The sequence below is a fragment of the Scyliorhinus torazame genome, chromosome 9, assembly GCF_047496885.1.
Source record: "Scyliorhinus torazame isolate Kashiwa2021f chromosome 9, sScyTor2.1, whole genome shotgun sequence".
In the NCBI taxonomy this organism is placed as follows: domain Eukaryota; kingdom Metazoa; phylum Chordata; class Chondrichthyes; order Carcharhiniformes; family Scyliorhinidae; genus Scyliorhinus; species Scyliorhinus torazame.
Window position 1 is genome coordinate 48,651,605 of NC_092715.1, and position 16,860 is coordinate 48,668,464.

At 43.6% G+C, this 16,860-nt stretch overlaps 1 protein-coding gene and 1 long non-coding RNA gene across 3 annotated transcripts in view; one reads left to right on the forward strand and one right to left on the reverse strand.

Annotated features, from left to right (window-relative positions):
• The window catches only part of trappc11 (trafficking protein particle complex subunit 11), a 110,496-nt gene that overhangs the window by 53,858 nt on the left and 39,778 nt on the right, over positions 1 to 16,860 (forward strand). For both annotated transcript variants that reach the window (XM_072515848.1, XM_072515847.1), the window contains exons 15-19: positions 3,403 to 3,548; positions 4,600 to 4,661; positions 4,748 to 4,880; positions 8,392 to 8,522; positions 16,392 to 16,547. In XM_072515848.1, the coding sequence (XP_072371949.1) occupies positions 3,403 to 3,548; positions 4,600 to 4,661; positions 4,748 to 4,880; positions 8,392 to 8,522; positions 16,392 to 16,547 (628 nt within the window). The remainder of the gene's footprint in view (positions 1 to 3,402; positions 3,549 to 4,599; positions 4,662 to 4,747; positions 4,881 to 8,391; positions 8,523 to 16,391; positions 16,548 to 16,860) is intronic.
• The window catches only part of LOC140429179 (uncharacterized), a 41,521-nt gene continuing 33,798 nt past the window's right edge, over positions 9,138 to 16,860 (reverse strand). The window contains exon 3 of the long non-coding RNA XR_011949006.1: positions 9,138 to 9,935. This is a non-coding gene — a long non-coding RNA (uncharacterized lncRNA). The remainder of the gene's footprint in view (positions 9,936 to 16,860) is intronic.

Below are 16,860 nucleotides of genomic sequence, written 5' to 3' on the forward strand. Positions count from 1 at the left end.
TTTGGGGGCACCAATCGGGTTGGAGGAGCTGAGTAAGGGTTTGGGGAGCATGCAGGCGGGGAAGGCCCCGGGGCCGGACGGGTTCCCGGTGGAGTTCTATAGAAAGTATGCAGACCTGTTGGCCCCGCTACTAGTGAGGACCTTTAACGAGGCAAGAGAGGAGGGGTCCCTGCCCCCGATAATGTCGGAGGCGACAATTTCCTTGATTCTGAAGCGAGACAAGGACCCATTGCAATGTGGATTGTACAGGCTGATTTCGCTCCTTAATGTGGACGCTAAGCTATTGGCAAAAGTGCTGGCCACGAGGATTGAGGACTGTGTCCCGGGGGTGATACATGAGGACCAGACGGGATTTGTAAAGGGCAGGCAATTAAATACGAATGTGCGGCGGCTCTTAAACGTGATAAGATGCCATCGGAGGAGGGAGAGGCGGAGATAGTGGCAGCTATGGACACAGAAAAGGCCTTTGACCGAGTTGAGTGGGAGTACCTCTGGGAGGTGTTGCGTAGGTTTGGGTTCGGGGGAGGGTTTATTAGCTGGGTTAAGCTCCATTACAGCGCCCCGGTGGCAAGTGTGGTGACGAACCGGCGGAGGTCGGAGTACTTCCGGCTGTACCGAGGAACGAGGCAGGGGGTGCCCTCTGTCCCCCCCGTTGTTTGCATTGGCGATCGAACCCTTGGCCATATCACTGAGGGAGTCTAATAAATGGAGGGGGGTGGTCCGCGGGGGGGAAGAGCATCGGGTGTCGCTATACGCGGACGACCTGCTGCTGTACGTGGCGGACCCAATGGAGGGGATGGTGGAGGTCATGCAGACTTTGAGGGAGTTTGGGGAGTTCTCGGGCTATAAGCTCAATGTAGGGAAGAGCGAGCTTTTTGTACTACAGGCAGGGGACCAAGAAAGAGGGATAGGGGACCTACCGCTGAGGAGGGCGGAGGGGAGTTTTCGGTATCTAGGGATCCAGATAGCCAGAAGCTGGGGGGCCCTACACAAACTGAATCTGACGAGGTTGGTGGACCAAATGGAGGTGGACTTCAAAAGATGGGACATGTTGCCGCTCTCGTTGGCGGGTAGAGTGCAGTCGGTAAAAATGGTGGTCCTTCCGAGGTTTTTGTTTGTGTTCCAGTGCCTCCCCATCGTGATCACCAAAGGCTTTTTCAAGAGAGTAGGTAGGAGTATTATGGGGTTTGTGTGGGCGAACAAAACCCAAGGGTAAGGAGAGGGTTCCTGGAGCGCAGTAGGGACCGAGGAGGGCTGGCGCTGCCAAACCTAGGGAGCTACTACTGGGCAGCAAACGTGGCGATGATCCGTAAGTGGGTTATGGAGGGAGAGGGGGCGGCATGGAAGAGGATGGAGATGTCGTCCTGCAAAGGAACGAGCTTGGGGGCGCTTGTGACGGCACCGTTGCCGCTCTCGCCATCAAAGTACACCACGAGCCCGGTGGTGGCGGCAACATTCAGGATCTGAGGCCAGTGGAGACGGCATAGGGGTGCAGTGGGAGCCTCGGTGTGGTCCCCGATCAGGGGTAACCACCGGTTTGTCCCGGGGTTCCAGGGCTGGCACTGGGCGGGGATTAGAAGAATGGGGGACCTGTTCATCGACGGGACATTTGCAAGCCTACTGGAGGAGAAGTTTGAGCTACCCCCGGGAAATGCATTCAGATATATGCAGGTGAGGGCTTTTGTGAAGGGACAGGTCAGGGAATTCCCGCTGCTCCCGACACAGGAAATTCAAGACTGGGTGATCTCGGGTGTATGGGTCGGGGAGGGCAAGGTTTCGGCAACACACCAAGAGATGAAAGAAGAGGGGGAAGCGCTAGCAGAAGAGTTGAAGGGTAAATGGGAGGAGGAGCTGTGGGAGGAGATCGGGGAAGGTTTGTGGGCTGATGCCCTGGGTATGGTCAATTCCTCCTCCTCATGTGCCAGGCTCAGCCTGATACAATTTAAGGTGGTTCACAGAGCGCACTTGACGGGGGCGAGGTTGATTAGATTCTTTGGGGTAGAGGACAGATGTGGAAGGTGTTCAGGGAGTCCGGCGAACCATGTCCATATGTTTTGGTCATGCCCGGCACTGGAGGGGTTCTGGAGAGCAGTGGCGGGAGCAATATCTCAGATGGTGAAAGTCCGGGTCAAGCCAAGCTGGGGGCTAGCAATATTTGGAGTAGTGGACGAGCCGGGAGTGCAGGAGGCGAAAGTGGCCAGCATTCTGGCCTTTGCGTCCCTGGTATCCCGGCGAAGGATCTTGCTAATGTGGAAGGAGGCAAAGCCCCCTAGCGTGGAGGCCTGGACAAACGACATGGCTGGGTTCATAAAGTTGGAAAGGATTAAGTTTGCCTTAAGGGGGTCTGCGCAGGGGTTCTACAGGTGGTGGCAACCGTTCCTAGACTTCCTCGCGGAGCGTTAGAGGAAGGCCGGTCAGCAGCAACCCTGGGGGGTGGGGGGGGGGGGGACGAGAGATTGCTTGAGGGGACGGACGAGCGGGGGATATCATGGAGGGTGGGGGAAACTGGCACGAACGGGCGAGAGCCAATGTATAAAGCTCTGTAAATATATCATCTTACCATGTATATATCTTGCTCAGGGCGATTTTGTGTTATTTTGTTATGGGGGGAGTGGTTTATTGTTTGTAAGGGGTAAAAATTGTTTTGTTTTGTTAAAAAACTTGAATAAATATATTTAATTTTTAAAAAAGGATATGAGTTAGACAGATTTTTAATCTTCAAAGTAAAGATTCAACATCACTTCTGTGTGTGTGTTGTTGCCTCTCACTTTCTGCTGCTAAAATACACAGCATTTTGCTCTCTTCCAATATCCAAATCATTAAAATATATATAAAAGTTGTGGCCCTAGCACAAACGTGGATGCCATTTTCTACCTTCCACAGCCTGAAAAACTCCATATAGACAACATTCATTCTATTCCCTTCATCCACCTTCTCTATTGCTTGTTCAAAAAAATCAATTAGATTCATCAAGCATAATGTGCCTTTTACAAATCCATCCTGGCTCTCTTTAATTACCTCTAGCTTCCCCAATGCCTGTTGATTCATTTCCCTGATTATTGTTTCTTAAAACCTACCCACCATTGATGTTAAGCTGAATGGCCTGTAGTTACTAAGAATATTCTTGTACCCCTCCTTGAATAAGGGTGCCACTTCCTTAGTGAACAACAATGCAAAGTGCTCATTAAATATTCTAACCTTGCTCTAACGATATATTATCCTCTTTGTCCTTTGTAGCACCCACCCTGCCTCCTACTACTCGCTTACGATTTACATGCTCCTAGAAGATTTTTGGCTTGCGTTTTGTCTTAACTGCTATTCTATTCTCCTTTCTATGCCACTCTTAATTTCCTCTTTGTTTCCTCTCCTAACTCATTGTTGAATATTTCCCCCCCCCCATAGGTTGCTGGATTACGTGATGTGTGATTACCGCAGTGAACGCTGGTGGAAGCTGCTTACCTTTATTCTGACCACTGCACTCAAATGCGCTTACCTGATGGGTCAAATCAAAGATTACATTACCTACTCCCTGGAGCTACTTGGGAGGTGTATCCTTGCTTCGTTAAAACTATTGTTGCTTTGTTCCCAATATTTTCATGTTACTGGATATTTATATATTTGACCTCTCTTAATAACAATTTGATTGGGTTGCAAGTGTCATGTATTTAGATGTTTGATCTCTGTGGGAATCGAGGGTTATGAGGAGTAGGCAGGAACATGAAGTTGAAACCCACAATCAGCCATGATCATACTGACTGGCGGAGCAGACTCAAGGAGCCATATGGTCTACCCCTATTTCTTATGTTCTTAAGGTCGACTCTGAACTACCCATTCAACTGTCTCAAATCACTAGCACAATAGGCGACTCACCACCACCACCTTCTCGAGGGAAATCAGGAATTGACAACAAATGTTATTTTGTTTGCGTGAATGGATTTACAAAAGTGTTGAATATATGCAGACTTTCCAGTAGAGATCACTGGATAGCAATCGGAAACTAAACCTTGGGTAGAATTTAACAAATGACAGGGTTTCCCACCCTCTACCCAAACTGTCCCTCAGCTGTCTTGCTCCAAGAGACGTTAATTGGTTGAAGGTGAGACAGCCGCTCTCAATTGAGAGGAAGTGCTGTCTCAGAGAATTGCCAGCCAATCAAATTGGGTGGGATTCTCCAGTCTCGTCCATGGTGAGACCCACTGCAAGCGGGAATGGAAAATTTGGCATTCCAGCCAAAACTCCATTCAATTTCAGCAGTGCTGGAAAATCCCAGCTGCAGACAAAGTCAGAAACTTTTGGCCCAGGAGCATGTATTTGCCGAAAGGGCTTCATGATGGTATTGGAAGGGAAGGCTGGGCGGGAAGTAGCCCTCAGTGACCATTAATTGGCCTCAATTTGGGGCGGGTAGTAGGGTGAACCTGTTGAATTTTAAGCCCGCAATGGTGTCATCGCCAATTGTATGGCCCCAAAAGGTGCCCTAGATAATTTCACCTAACTTTGCCCATATCATAAAATGACTGTTCTTTCCTTGCTTGAAAAATGGTGCCAATTTTAGACCATGTTCGAGACTGTTTTGAGATTATTCCTTTACTGAAATGACAGCTTCCACACTGAATAACGAACAGAAATCTCGTATAGAAAAGAATTTGATAAAAGTGTTGATGGTTAGTACTGCAGTAACAATTTTAAAAATCTTTTGAAATAAGTAAATTTGAATTACATTACCTCTACTTCCGTCACATAAATGTAGAATGAAAGCCCTGCACCAGAACCTGATTGTGACTCCAAGGCCATCAAAACTGCTCAGAAATTGTGGACAGATCGTATTTCTTTGGCTGGAAGTAACATATTTACTATCGAGATGCAAGATTATGTGCCATTTGGTAAGTAACTTTTTTTTTAAACAAAATATTTAATCAAAATTTAAAATGTGGTAATTTACCTTGAAGGTGCAAAACCTTTATGGTTTGATTCATTGCCTCTCTGTCTTATTATTTCCTTTGTAGCAAAATTGATGTGCAGCCTGGAATATTTTCCTGCTGCTTCTCTGACCTATAAATAACTTGTTAACTTTAATTACTGATGGATCTGTACTTTGTTAATATATTTATGTGTCGCCACACTATATATTAATATTGCAGAATTCGAGACTGAGCTACTTGGGTGAAGTCAAGTACAGCTTTATTTATGTCAGTTTCAAAGTGTACTGATCAAGTCAAATTTTATGCGAATACAGAATCTAGAAAGTTGTTTGTCGAATGCAAATAAAAATGGTTGAGTTGAATTCAAAATACAATTCAGTTCGTGGTAATTTCTTCAGATCAAAATGCACAATACAAAAATGAAATGAAAGAAAATGAAAATTGTTTGCCAAGCAACGTAAAAATAGATTTCAACGGTTAGGTTAAAGATAAATTCAGAAAGAGCGAGAGAGAGAGAGAGAGAAAGCTTAAAGATGATTTTGGAGAGAGCAAAAAGGTTCTCTCTTAGTCTCATAAAGAAATCATAATCTTTTTAGGCTCTGTCCCCTTTCTGACTGTGATTGGGTTAAAATAATTGTAATTCATCTAAATGACCAAAATGTCTGTCTATCAAGTTTTAAGAGATAATGTGGCACTGGAAAACTTCTCTTTGTTTCAAACCACCTGTTTCCCACCATGTTTTCCAGAACTGGGATGTTTGCCCAGTAATACATAGATACATACATAGAAGATAGGAGCAGGAGGAGGCCTTTTGGCCCTTCGAGCCTGCTCCGCCATTCATCACGATCATGGCTGATCATCAACTCAATAGCCTAATCCTGCTTTTTCCCCATAGCCTTTGACCCCATTCTCCCCAAGTGCTATATCCAGCCGCCTCTTGAATATATTCAAAGTTTTAGCATCAACGACTTCCTGTGGTAATGAATTCCAAAGGCTCACCACTCTTTGTGTGAAGAATTGTCTCCTTATCTCTGTCCAAAATGGTTTACCCTGAATCCTCAGGCTGTGACCCCTGGTTCTGGACACCCCTATCATTGGTAACATCTTCCCTGCATCTAACCCGTCTAGTCCTGTTAGAATTTTGTAAGTCTCTATGAGGTCCCCCCTCATTCTTCTGAACTCCAGCGAGAACAATCCCAACCTAGTCAATCTCTCTTCATATGACAGTCCCTCCATCCCTGGAATCAGTCAAGGCACTGTACAATTGCATCAACACATCCCTACTTCTATACTCGAAACCTCTTGCAATGAAGGTCAACATACCATTAGCGTTCTTTACCGCCTACTGCACCTGCATGCTTACCTTCAGCTTACCTTCAGCAAATGGTGCACAAGGACACCCAGGTCCCGCTGCACACTCCCCTTTCCCAATTTACAACCATTCAGGTAGTAATCTGCCATCCTGTTTTTGCTTCCAAAATGAATAACCTCACATCTATCCAAATTATACTGCACCTGCCATTGGTTTGCCCACTCGCCCAACCTGTCCAGATCTTGCTGTAGGATCCCTGCATCCTCGTCACAATTCACCCTCCTATAATGATAACAATGAGTCTATTCTGCAACGTGGATAGTTGGTTTGAATACTGACTTCCTTATGAGATCTTTTCCTATGCTCTCAGCATTCTCTGCTGTCATGGCTAATATATGATTCTTAATAGTATAATGTCACTAAATAATTTCTTCCCTTAAACTTTTACTACCTATAAAAAAAAAAGTAAGTTTCTATCAATTACTTTATATTGATTGCTTTTGACATTCTCTTCTAAAATGGGGCATTACAGTGGTCGGCACTGCTGCCTCACAGTGACCCAAGTTAAATTCTGACCTTGGATGACTGTGCGGAGCCTGCACGTTCTCCTCGTGTCTGCATGGGTTTCCTCCGGGTGCTCCGGTTTCTTCCCACAGTCCAAAGATGTGCAGGTTAGGCGGCTTGGTCAGGCTAAATTGCCCATTAGTGTCCAAACATGTGCAGGTTAGGTGGGGTTACAGGGTTTGAGAGATAAGGCGAGGGTAGGATGCTCTTTCAAAGGGTCGGTGCAAACCCGATGGGCTGAATGTGCTCCTGCTGCACTGTAGGAATTCTATGGTTCTATGGGAAAGAAAAACAATAAGATATTTAAGTGTCCATAACAGCTGACCATTTTGTAATGTGGCTGCTTTGAAGCCAACTCCACTGGTTAATATTAATGCTGTGAATAACATATTCTTTTGAAGAATAAGTACTTACTTTCTTAAAAGGAAAATGTTCTCAGATTTGTTGCAGCAATTCCTTAAAATTATTAAATTTCTGTGCCATTGCAAGAGTGGGGGAGGCGGCTTTAATTCAATACAGAGCTTTTAATGTGTTATGAACAATGTATAAATTCAACTTAAAATTAAATTAATTTATTTATATTTTGTGTGATAAGGAAGGTAAAAATGGTTTCGGTTTCATATTGGTTTCATTTCGGAACCTTGGTGCCTGGTCGTCTGGATAGATTTAGGACTGAAAGATTTCAGGCCCTTTGGGTTTGTTTGTGTGTATATATGCACCTTTTAATTAAATCTCCCAACTCCTGACATTAGAAATGGGTTAAGCAGAGTTGAAACTTCAATGATTCTGGAAAGAAAAGTTGTACTGTTCCCTAGCAACAATGACCCAGAGACATAGAAAATACAAGAGTTGAGAAAGGGGGTGTTCAGTGTGGGTCAGAGAAATGAGACAGGGATTTTAAACTCTGAGGAAAAAAAACCTCAGGCTAGTGGGACAGTAAAATAATCAATTTAGCAGAGGTCCAACAGCAGAGTGAGTTTAGGGAACCCCTTTATTTACGTACGAACACATGAAATATGAGCAGAAGTAGGCCATTCAATGCCAAAGATGTGCTGGGGAAACCCCTCTTTCCCCCCCACCCCCAGCCACAGACGTATTCCCCCCACCCCGACTCCCAGGTATGGATTGCCTGGCAATTGCTTTGGAACTTCAAACTTTCATCGGGCATCCAATATTATGATTCAGGTCGCAAACTTCAGATTGTTCCAACTGTCTTATGGTAATAGTTACAGGAATAGTTGGACTTTAAACCACTTCCCTGGCTTGAAAGTGGCTGGACCTTTTAAACTTGCCTGAATTACGGCTGCTAGTGCCTTTAAAAAAAGGTGTGGCTTCTGACTTTCCCTGTACTAAAGGCCTCAGGAGTTCAGTGCCCTACACAATTCTCACCTGCTTGAGTTTGGGCGAGCAAAGGTCACCTGGACTTCAAGGCAGGAAACAAGGGCAGAATGGCAATCCAACTCTGATTGCCTCTCCGCGCAAGATCGGGTCCACTGATTGTTAAGCATGGAACATTTTTCAAATTTGTGCTTGCTCACCTGAGCAAAGTCACTGCTTGTTTCTTCTGTTCTTACATCTATTTTTGCCTCTATGTAGTTGAATGTAAAGCCTGCTTCCTGGCTCCTAGTTTCCACGTTGACGTCCCAGTGCAACTCCATGTGTACCTCCGAGCTGACTGCCCTCATCCATTTAGATTTTCAAAACTCTGCGTCTGTTTTAACAACCAGGTGAGAACACAGTAGACCCATTCTGAAGTAAGGCTTATCTGCCTGTAAATACAAGATTTTCACCCAATTGTGTGTTTGGGGTCAGTAGTAACACTCTTGCTTCCTAATCTGAAAATTGTCGGTTTACACCCTGTACTATACTTTAGTGGTTAAATGTGGGGTGTCATTGGGATATACAGCTCACTTTCATCAGGATTGTGCTAATGGTTCCATAGTTTTTTTTCCTATCCTTGTGATAGGAAGAACAAAAGTGGGGCAAACCTTGACTGCTACCTGCCAATGCAAAATCCGTAGTCTTAAATGAAGAATACTGGAGCTGCTTAGTCCTCTGGAACTGTATGCCGAAGGCAGGTGTTATGGGCCAGGATTTAGAGAACCCCAAAGTGTATCATGGAGTTCACCTGACCCACAACTTTTAATAGATGGTGGTATGGGGAGCACACGGCCCACTCTCCAGGTGTGGTAGAGCAGAAATGGAAAAATATTTTTTAAAGCAAAACAATGTTTATTCTATGAACTCAAATTAACCTTTTTAAAACATGCAGTGACCATCTTAGCAACCACTAATTCAAATACAACCCCCAAAGACTACAACACTAAGTAAACGGTTAAGCTTTCCTTTTTAACATGCATATGACTTAAAAACAAAACCTTTATCAGAAGGACATCAGGTTAAAGTCACGACTGAAAACATTTATAATTCTGAATTCACCAAATGATCAAGTGATAGTCTTTTGATGGCAGAGAGATCAACAGTATAGCTGCTCTGTCTGGCTTCAGCTCCCACACTGAAAATGAAACTAAAACACGCCCTGCAGCAAACAGCCTAAAACGAAAGTAAAAAGCTGACAGACAGCCCAGCTCCATCCACTCTCTTACATCACTACAGCAGTAAACATCCATTTCTTAAAGGTACTCTCACTCCAGATATTTATATACATGCCCATTTATAAACACCCATTTCTTAAAGGTACTCCCACATGACACCTCCCCCCAAGTAAAAAAAATAAACCATCAACTTCAAGATGGCTTCATTTTTCACCTTTTCACCATTCTTTAAGAAATGCACATAGTAAATATACTTTTTCGTTTAAAAAAAAAACAACACATGCAAACAGGTATAATTATATAGTCCATTTTTTTCGTTCTTCTTCCTTCAACTGAAACTCCTTCTCGATTGACAGTCTCTTTGAACAGGAAGGTCTCTGCACGATCCTTCCATTTCTCTACGCCTCGGCATTTCTCTTTAAAGTCAGATACTTTAGTTCAATCTGATCACAGAGTCCCTTGCAATTCTCCAACACAGGAGCATTGGTTATCACAGCTTTCAGGCAGTCAAATGCCTGTTGAAAGTCCGCTGTCCACTGAAATTTTCCATGTTTCTTCAGCAAGTCCATCAGTGGAGCAATCGCGCTATAAAACATTTGCACAAATGTTCGATCAAATCCACTCATGCCAAGAAATCGTATATTTCCCTTCGTCTTGAGGGTATTGAAAACACCTCAATAACTGTTGGTTTCACATCCCATGTGAATTCGACCCTGTCTGATTGTATGGCCAAGGAAAGTGACTTGGGCTTTTCCAAATTCACTTTTGGCTAGGTTTATCCCGCCTCCTGAAGTTGATCGAATAACTCCATCAGATGTTTTAAATGTTCTTTCCATGTCTGGCTGAAAATTACCAGATCGTCGATGTATACTGCACAATTGGGTAATCCAGAACCAAATTTGTTAGTTAACCGTTGAAATGTGGCTAGGGCGTTTTTCATGCCAAATGGCATAACTTTGAATCATTATATACCATCTGGAATCACAAAAGCTGAAATCCCCTTCGCCCTTTCGGATAAAGGTACCTGCCAGTAACCTTTAAGTAAATCCAGTTTGGAAATAAAAGTTGATTGTCCCACTTTCTCAATGCAATCCTCCAAACGTGGGATAGGCTAAGAGTCCATTCTTTTAACTGCATTAACCTTTCTAAAGTCCACACACACCGTTGGGTACCGTCTGGGTTAGGTACCATCACTATGGGTGAGCTCCATTGGCTGCAACCCACTTCAATTATGCCATTTTTAAGCATACTCTCAATCTCTTTGTTAACCTGTGCCAATTTTAAAGGGTTAAGTCTATATGAATGTTGTTTGATTGGAACAGCATTTCCCACATCTACATCATGTATAGCCATTTTAGTACTTCCCAATTTATCTCCACAAATTTGCCCACGTGATATCAATAACTCGTTCAGGCCAGTCCGTTTTTCCTCTGGAAAGTAACTCAACAATTTATCCCAATTTTTAAGAAAACCTCTTTCCAATTTAATTGGAGTTACGTCAAATTCACAGTCATCTGGATTTGGTTCGTCACTTTGAGTTAGAATCATTAAAACCTCCTCCTTTTTCTCTCCTTCCCTTTCAAAGTACCTTTTAAGCATATTCACATGACACACTCGGTGAGTCTTCCTTCTATCTGGTGTTTTTACCACAATTCACCTCAGTTAATTTCCTTTCAATCTGATAAGGTCCACAAAACCTAGCTTTTAAAGGTTCACCTACCACTGGTAACAACACTAAAGCTTTATCTCCACTGGGAAACCTACGAACTTTGGATTTCTTGTCCGCGACCCGTTTCATCACATGTTGTGCAACTTTTAAATGTTGTCCAGCCAATTCACCTGCTCTATTTAATCGTTCCCTAAAATTTGACACTTAATCAAATAATGTAATTTCCGATTTCTCACTGACCAATTTTTCCTGAATCAATTTAAGTGGTCCTCTTACCTCATGACCAAAAATTTGTTCAAAAGGACTACATTTGGTTGACTCATTAGGTGCATCCCTAATTGCAAACAGCACGAGTGGAATTCCTTTATCCCAATCCTCTGGATAATCTTGACAATAAGCCCTCAATATTGTCTTTAATGTCTGATGCCACCTTTCGAACGCTTCCTGCGATTCTGGATGGTACGCAGTTGATTTAAATTGTTTTATTCCTAAACTATCCATAACTTCTTTGAATAACCTGGAGGTAAAATTTGATCCTTGATCCAATTATATTTCTGTGGGTAGTCCATATCTAGTAAAGAATTTAAGTGACTCCTCCACAATCTTTTGAGCTGTAATATTACGCACTGGAATGGCCTCTGGAAACCTAGTAGACACATCCATTATAGTCAAAGGATATTGATTCCCACTTTTCATTTTCGGAAGCGGTCCTACGCAATTAATTAGGATCCTTGTAAAAGGTTCCTCAAATGCTGGAATGGGTATTAAGGGCTCTGGTTTTATCACTGCTTGAGGTTTCCCTATCACTTGACATGTTTGACAAAATTTAACTACATCTTTATGTAGTCCAGGCCAATAAAAATGTTTCTGGATTTTAGCTTGAGTTTTCCTTATTCCCAAATGACCTTCCACTGGTACCTCATGTGCAACTCGCAACACCTCCTTTCTATACCCTACCGGCAATACTACTTGATGAAATTCTGCCCACTTGTCATCCGCCTGCATATGTAAAGGTCTCCATTTTCTCATCAAGACATTACTTTTACGGTAATAACACTCTGGTATACTCTCAGATTCCTCTTCCGTATATGCTTTCTGATACATCCGTTTTATTTCTGTATCTTTCTGTTGTAACTCTGCCAATTTTCCTGAACTAAAAATATCCGCCTCACCCTCCACCTGTTCTTGTTCTTTTCCAACCATCTGATCAAAAATCATTTCTGATTATTGCACTTCCACTTCATCTTCAATCTTTGATTTATTCTCTTGTCTTAACCTGTGACTTTGCGACCTTGTTACTACACAATCCGGAAAAATCCCAGGACATTCGTCCTTCAACACTTCAGTTGTCTGATTCTCCACTGGCTTAGCAACCACAGTAGGCATCACTCCCACCTGCGATCCAGCTATAGCATTACCCAAGATAAACTGTATTCCTGGACAATATAGTTTCTCTATTACTCCTACTACCACTTCACCACTCTCCACTGGACTTTCCAACCTTACCTTATATAATTGAACACTACTCCTCTCACCCTGAGTTCCACATATTACCATCTTTCTGGCAACAATCTTCCCAAACTACATAACTCCTCATCTCTTACCATTAAGGATTGAGTAGCTCCCGTATGTCTTAAAATTGTGACTTCTTTACCTGCTCCTCCTGATACACATGAGTAAACTTTACCCACACAAGTAAATTCTTTAAAGAGATCTGGCACCTTCTTATCAATCATCTCTTGATCAGGTTGTACTACAATCTTTTGCAGCTCCTTCGCTTCACTTGGACTTTCCTTTACACTTTAAGAACCCCTACTGTCTTATCCTGTTTTACCACATCAGCCTTCCCAGTGCTTTTCTTCAACCACCAACACTGTGACATTACATGGCCTGTTTAATTACAGTGAAAACATTTGAAACTTTTCATGTCTCTTCCACCCTCTTGGATTTCTTTTTTAATCTGAGGTACACTCTCCTTATTATCTCCCATCAGATCACCTTTACCTTTACCATTTGAGTATTTCTCATGTCCCCGGTTTCTATCTCTCACAGACTGAAACTGATATCGGAAACCAAGCTTTGATTTATGAACTAATTCATAATCATCAGCCATTTCTGTTGCTAACCTCGCAGTTTTAACCCTCTGCTCTTCCACATGAATTCTCACTACACCAGGAATTGAGTTTTTAAACTCCTCCAAAAATATAATTTCTCTGAGAGCATCATACGTTTGGTCTATTTTCAAAGCCCTTATCCACCTATCAAAATTACTCTGGTCCTTTCAAACTCCATGTATGTTTGACCAAATTCTTTCCTTAAATTTCTAAACCTTTGTCTGTAGGCTTCAGGCACTAATTCATATGCACCTAAGATGGATTTTTTCTCCTCCTCATACGACCCAGATACCTCCACTGATAGTGATGCATACACCTCACTAGCCCTACCTACCAACTTTGTTTTAATCAGCAATACCCACATGTCCTGTGGCCATTTCATTTGTTTAACTACCTTCTCAAATGAAATGAAAAAGGCTTCTACCTCCTTCTCATCAAATCTTAGCAATGCTTGGGCATATTTAAATAGATCCCCACCAAGCCTTCGAATTTGATGCTCTTTCTCACTATCCTCATCACTATCAATACACTGTACGTTTCCCTTTACGCCTGCCAATTTTAACTGACTGTCATGTGTCATGGCCATTTTCTGAAGTTCAAACTCTCTCTCTTTATCTTTTTCCCTGATCTGTATCTCCCTTTCTCTTTCTTTTTGTTCTGCTAGGGCTATTCTTTCTGTTTTCCTTTCTTCTCTCTCTTTTTCCTCTCTCTCTCTTTCTCTTTCTTTTTCCTCTCTCTCTCTTTTTCGTATTCAAGCTGCTTTAAGTCTTTCTCATGTTCCATTTGTTTAATTTGCAACTGAATTTTTGCCATTTCCAATGAGTCAAACTGTATCTCAGGGCAACTTTAAATGCTTAGCCACCGCCATAATAACCTCATCTTTTTGCATTTTCTCAGGTAGTTAACTGCAATGTCTTTGCCAAATCTAACAGTCTGCTTTTAGTCTCTGTCCGTAAGGTACTGCGTGTGACCGTCTCCACCCCCAAAAACTTCAGAGCCTCTGAAAGAGCCATTGTCCACAACTCACTCCCTACTTAAACTAGAATACCACACCTGATATACAACCACAATATGCTCATCCTCTCACTGTCTTTAAGTTCACTGAGCCAATCCAATAGATCGACTTTTATCCCGGATGAGCCCCCGATGTGTTATGGGCCAGGGTTTAGAGAACCCCAAAGTGTATCATGGAGTTCACCTGACCCACAACTTTTAATAGATTGTGGTATGGAGAGCACACAGCCCACTCTGCAGGTGTGGTAGAGCAGAAATGGAAAAGTATTTTTTAAAGCAAAACAATGTTTATTCTATGAACTCAAGTTAACCTTTTTAAAATATACAGTGAACATCTTAGCAACCATTAATTCAAATACAACCCCCAAAGACTACAACACTAAGTAAGCCTTTAAGCTTTCCTTTTTAACATCCATCCGACTTAAAAACAAAGCACATCAGGTTAAAGTCACTACTGAAAACATTTATAATTCTGAATTCACCAAATGATGAAGAGATAGTCTTTTGATGGCATGGAGATCAACAGTACAGCTGCTCTCTCTGGCTTCAGCTCCCACACTGAAAGCTAAACTGAAACACACCCTACAGCAAACAGCCTAAAACGAAAGTAAATAGCTGACACAGCCCAGCTCCACCAACTCTCTGACATCACTGCAGTCGTAAACACCCATTTCTTAAAGGTGCTCTCACTACAGATATTTATATACATACCCATTTATAAACACCCATTTCTTAAAGGTACTCCCACATGACAGATGTGGATAAAGTTTAACTGGTGAAATACTGACTTCAAACCCTAATTGCTGGCAGTTACGATCTGGAGAGATGGTATGCTCCAGGATCCCTCCCAGTCTGCTGCTGATAACCCTCAATGAGTAGGGTGGTCCTAAATAGTTAAGAACGGGGAGTCCTATTGGTAAGCTGCATTGTTTTTACCTTGGTAAGCTTCTAAATATCCCCATTTGCATTTTTCAGGGGGTGGCAGTGGGTGGAATAGTGCTCCTAGGCTTTGACTCTGACTATCTGTGCCTCAGGGGAGTCATTCTCCGAGCCCCCGCCGGGTCGGAGATTGGCCGTTGGCCGCCGTGAATCACGCCCCCGCCGAAGTTTCCGGTACCGGAGATTGGGCGGGGGCGGGAATCGGGCCGCGCCGGTTGGCGGGACCCCCAGCTCAATTCTCCGGCCCGGATGGGCCGAAGTCCCGCCCAGAAATTGCCTGTCCCGCCGGCGTAAATCAAAGCTGGTATTTACCGGCGGGACCAGGCGGCGTGGGCGGGGTCCTGGGGGGGACGTGGGGCGATCTGACCCCGGGGGGTGCCCCCACGGTGGCCTGGCCCGCGATCGGGGCCCACCGATCCGTGGGCGGGCCTTTGGTGGAGGCCGTGGCGGAGGCGGAAGAGGCTCTCCCCACTGCGCATGCGCGGGAAACTGTCGGCGGCCGCTGCCTCCCGCATGCGCCGCATTTCCGCGCCAGCTGGCGGGGCACCAAACGCCATTTCCGCCAGCTGGTGGTGCAACAAACGCCATTTCTGCCAGCTGGCGGGGCGGAAATCCCTCCGGCGTCGGCCTAGCCCCTCAATGTTGGGGCTTGGCCCCCAAAGATGTGGAGCATTCCGCACCTTTGGGCCGGCGCGATGCCCGTCTGATTGGCGCCGTTTTTGGCGCCAGTCGGCGGACATCGCGCCGTTGGGGGAGAATTTCGCCCCAGGTCTCTGGAACTGAAATGGAAATTGCTGGAACTGTAATGAAAGGCTATACACCCAAAATATTAATCGGCCTTGTTTCTTCATTGCAAGTATTGACTGTCTGGTATATTTCTGTTTATTTTGGATTTTCCTCACGTACCTGCTCTCTGAACGTAGCGTGGTGCTATGTATCCCTTTATGTGCACTCTATATTGGGCAAACATAAATTCTACATAGAATAGAATTTACAGCCCAGAAAGTGACAATAAAAGATTATTTATTGAACAGGCCATTCGGCCCAGCTGGTTCACACCAGTGTTTATGCTCCACATGAACCTCCTGTTCATCTTACCCCGTCAATATAATCCTTTTATTCCCTCTCCCTTGCGGTTATCTAGATTTCCCTTAAAAACACCAATGCTCGGCACATCAATTACGCCTTGGAGAAGTGGGTTATACGTTATAATCACTCTGTAGTGTATGTTTCTGTGTTCTTGGTAGGTAAGTGGACCTGATTGCAATCGCCATTTCTTTTATTATTAACTTACTTTTCCTTAAGGAGTACAACCAGCACTGTGTGGTAGAAGAAACCTATCAAACGTCTGACATCTTAGAAGCTTCATCACAGGGGACCATGTGTTTAGTTCCTGGAAAAACCAGGCAGTATGTATTCAAGTTTGTTGCCAGGACTGAAGATGTTGGAAAGAAAGTGGAGGTAATTTATTTATTTATTTACCAGTTTAAAATATTCCTGCTTCCTGAAAAAAGGTAGTGTAAATGGATTTGATGTTGGCTAAGAGGTAAGAAACAGGATGTAGGTATAGATGGGCATTTCACAGACTGGAGATGAGTTGAAAGTCGTGTTCCCCAGCGCTCAGTTTTGAGACCCTTGCTTTTTCTGAATTATATAAATGATTTAGAGATGGGTATTGAGGGCAAAATCTCTACATTTGTAGATATTAAGCTTGGGGAAATAGTGAATTGTGAGGATGATGCTGAGCGACTTGAGGGACATTGACAAGTTGGCC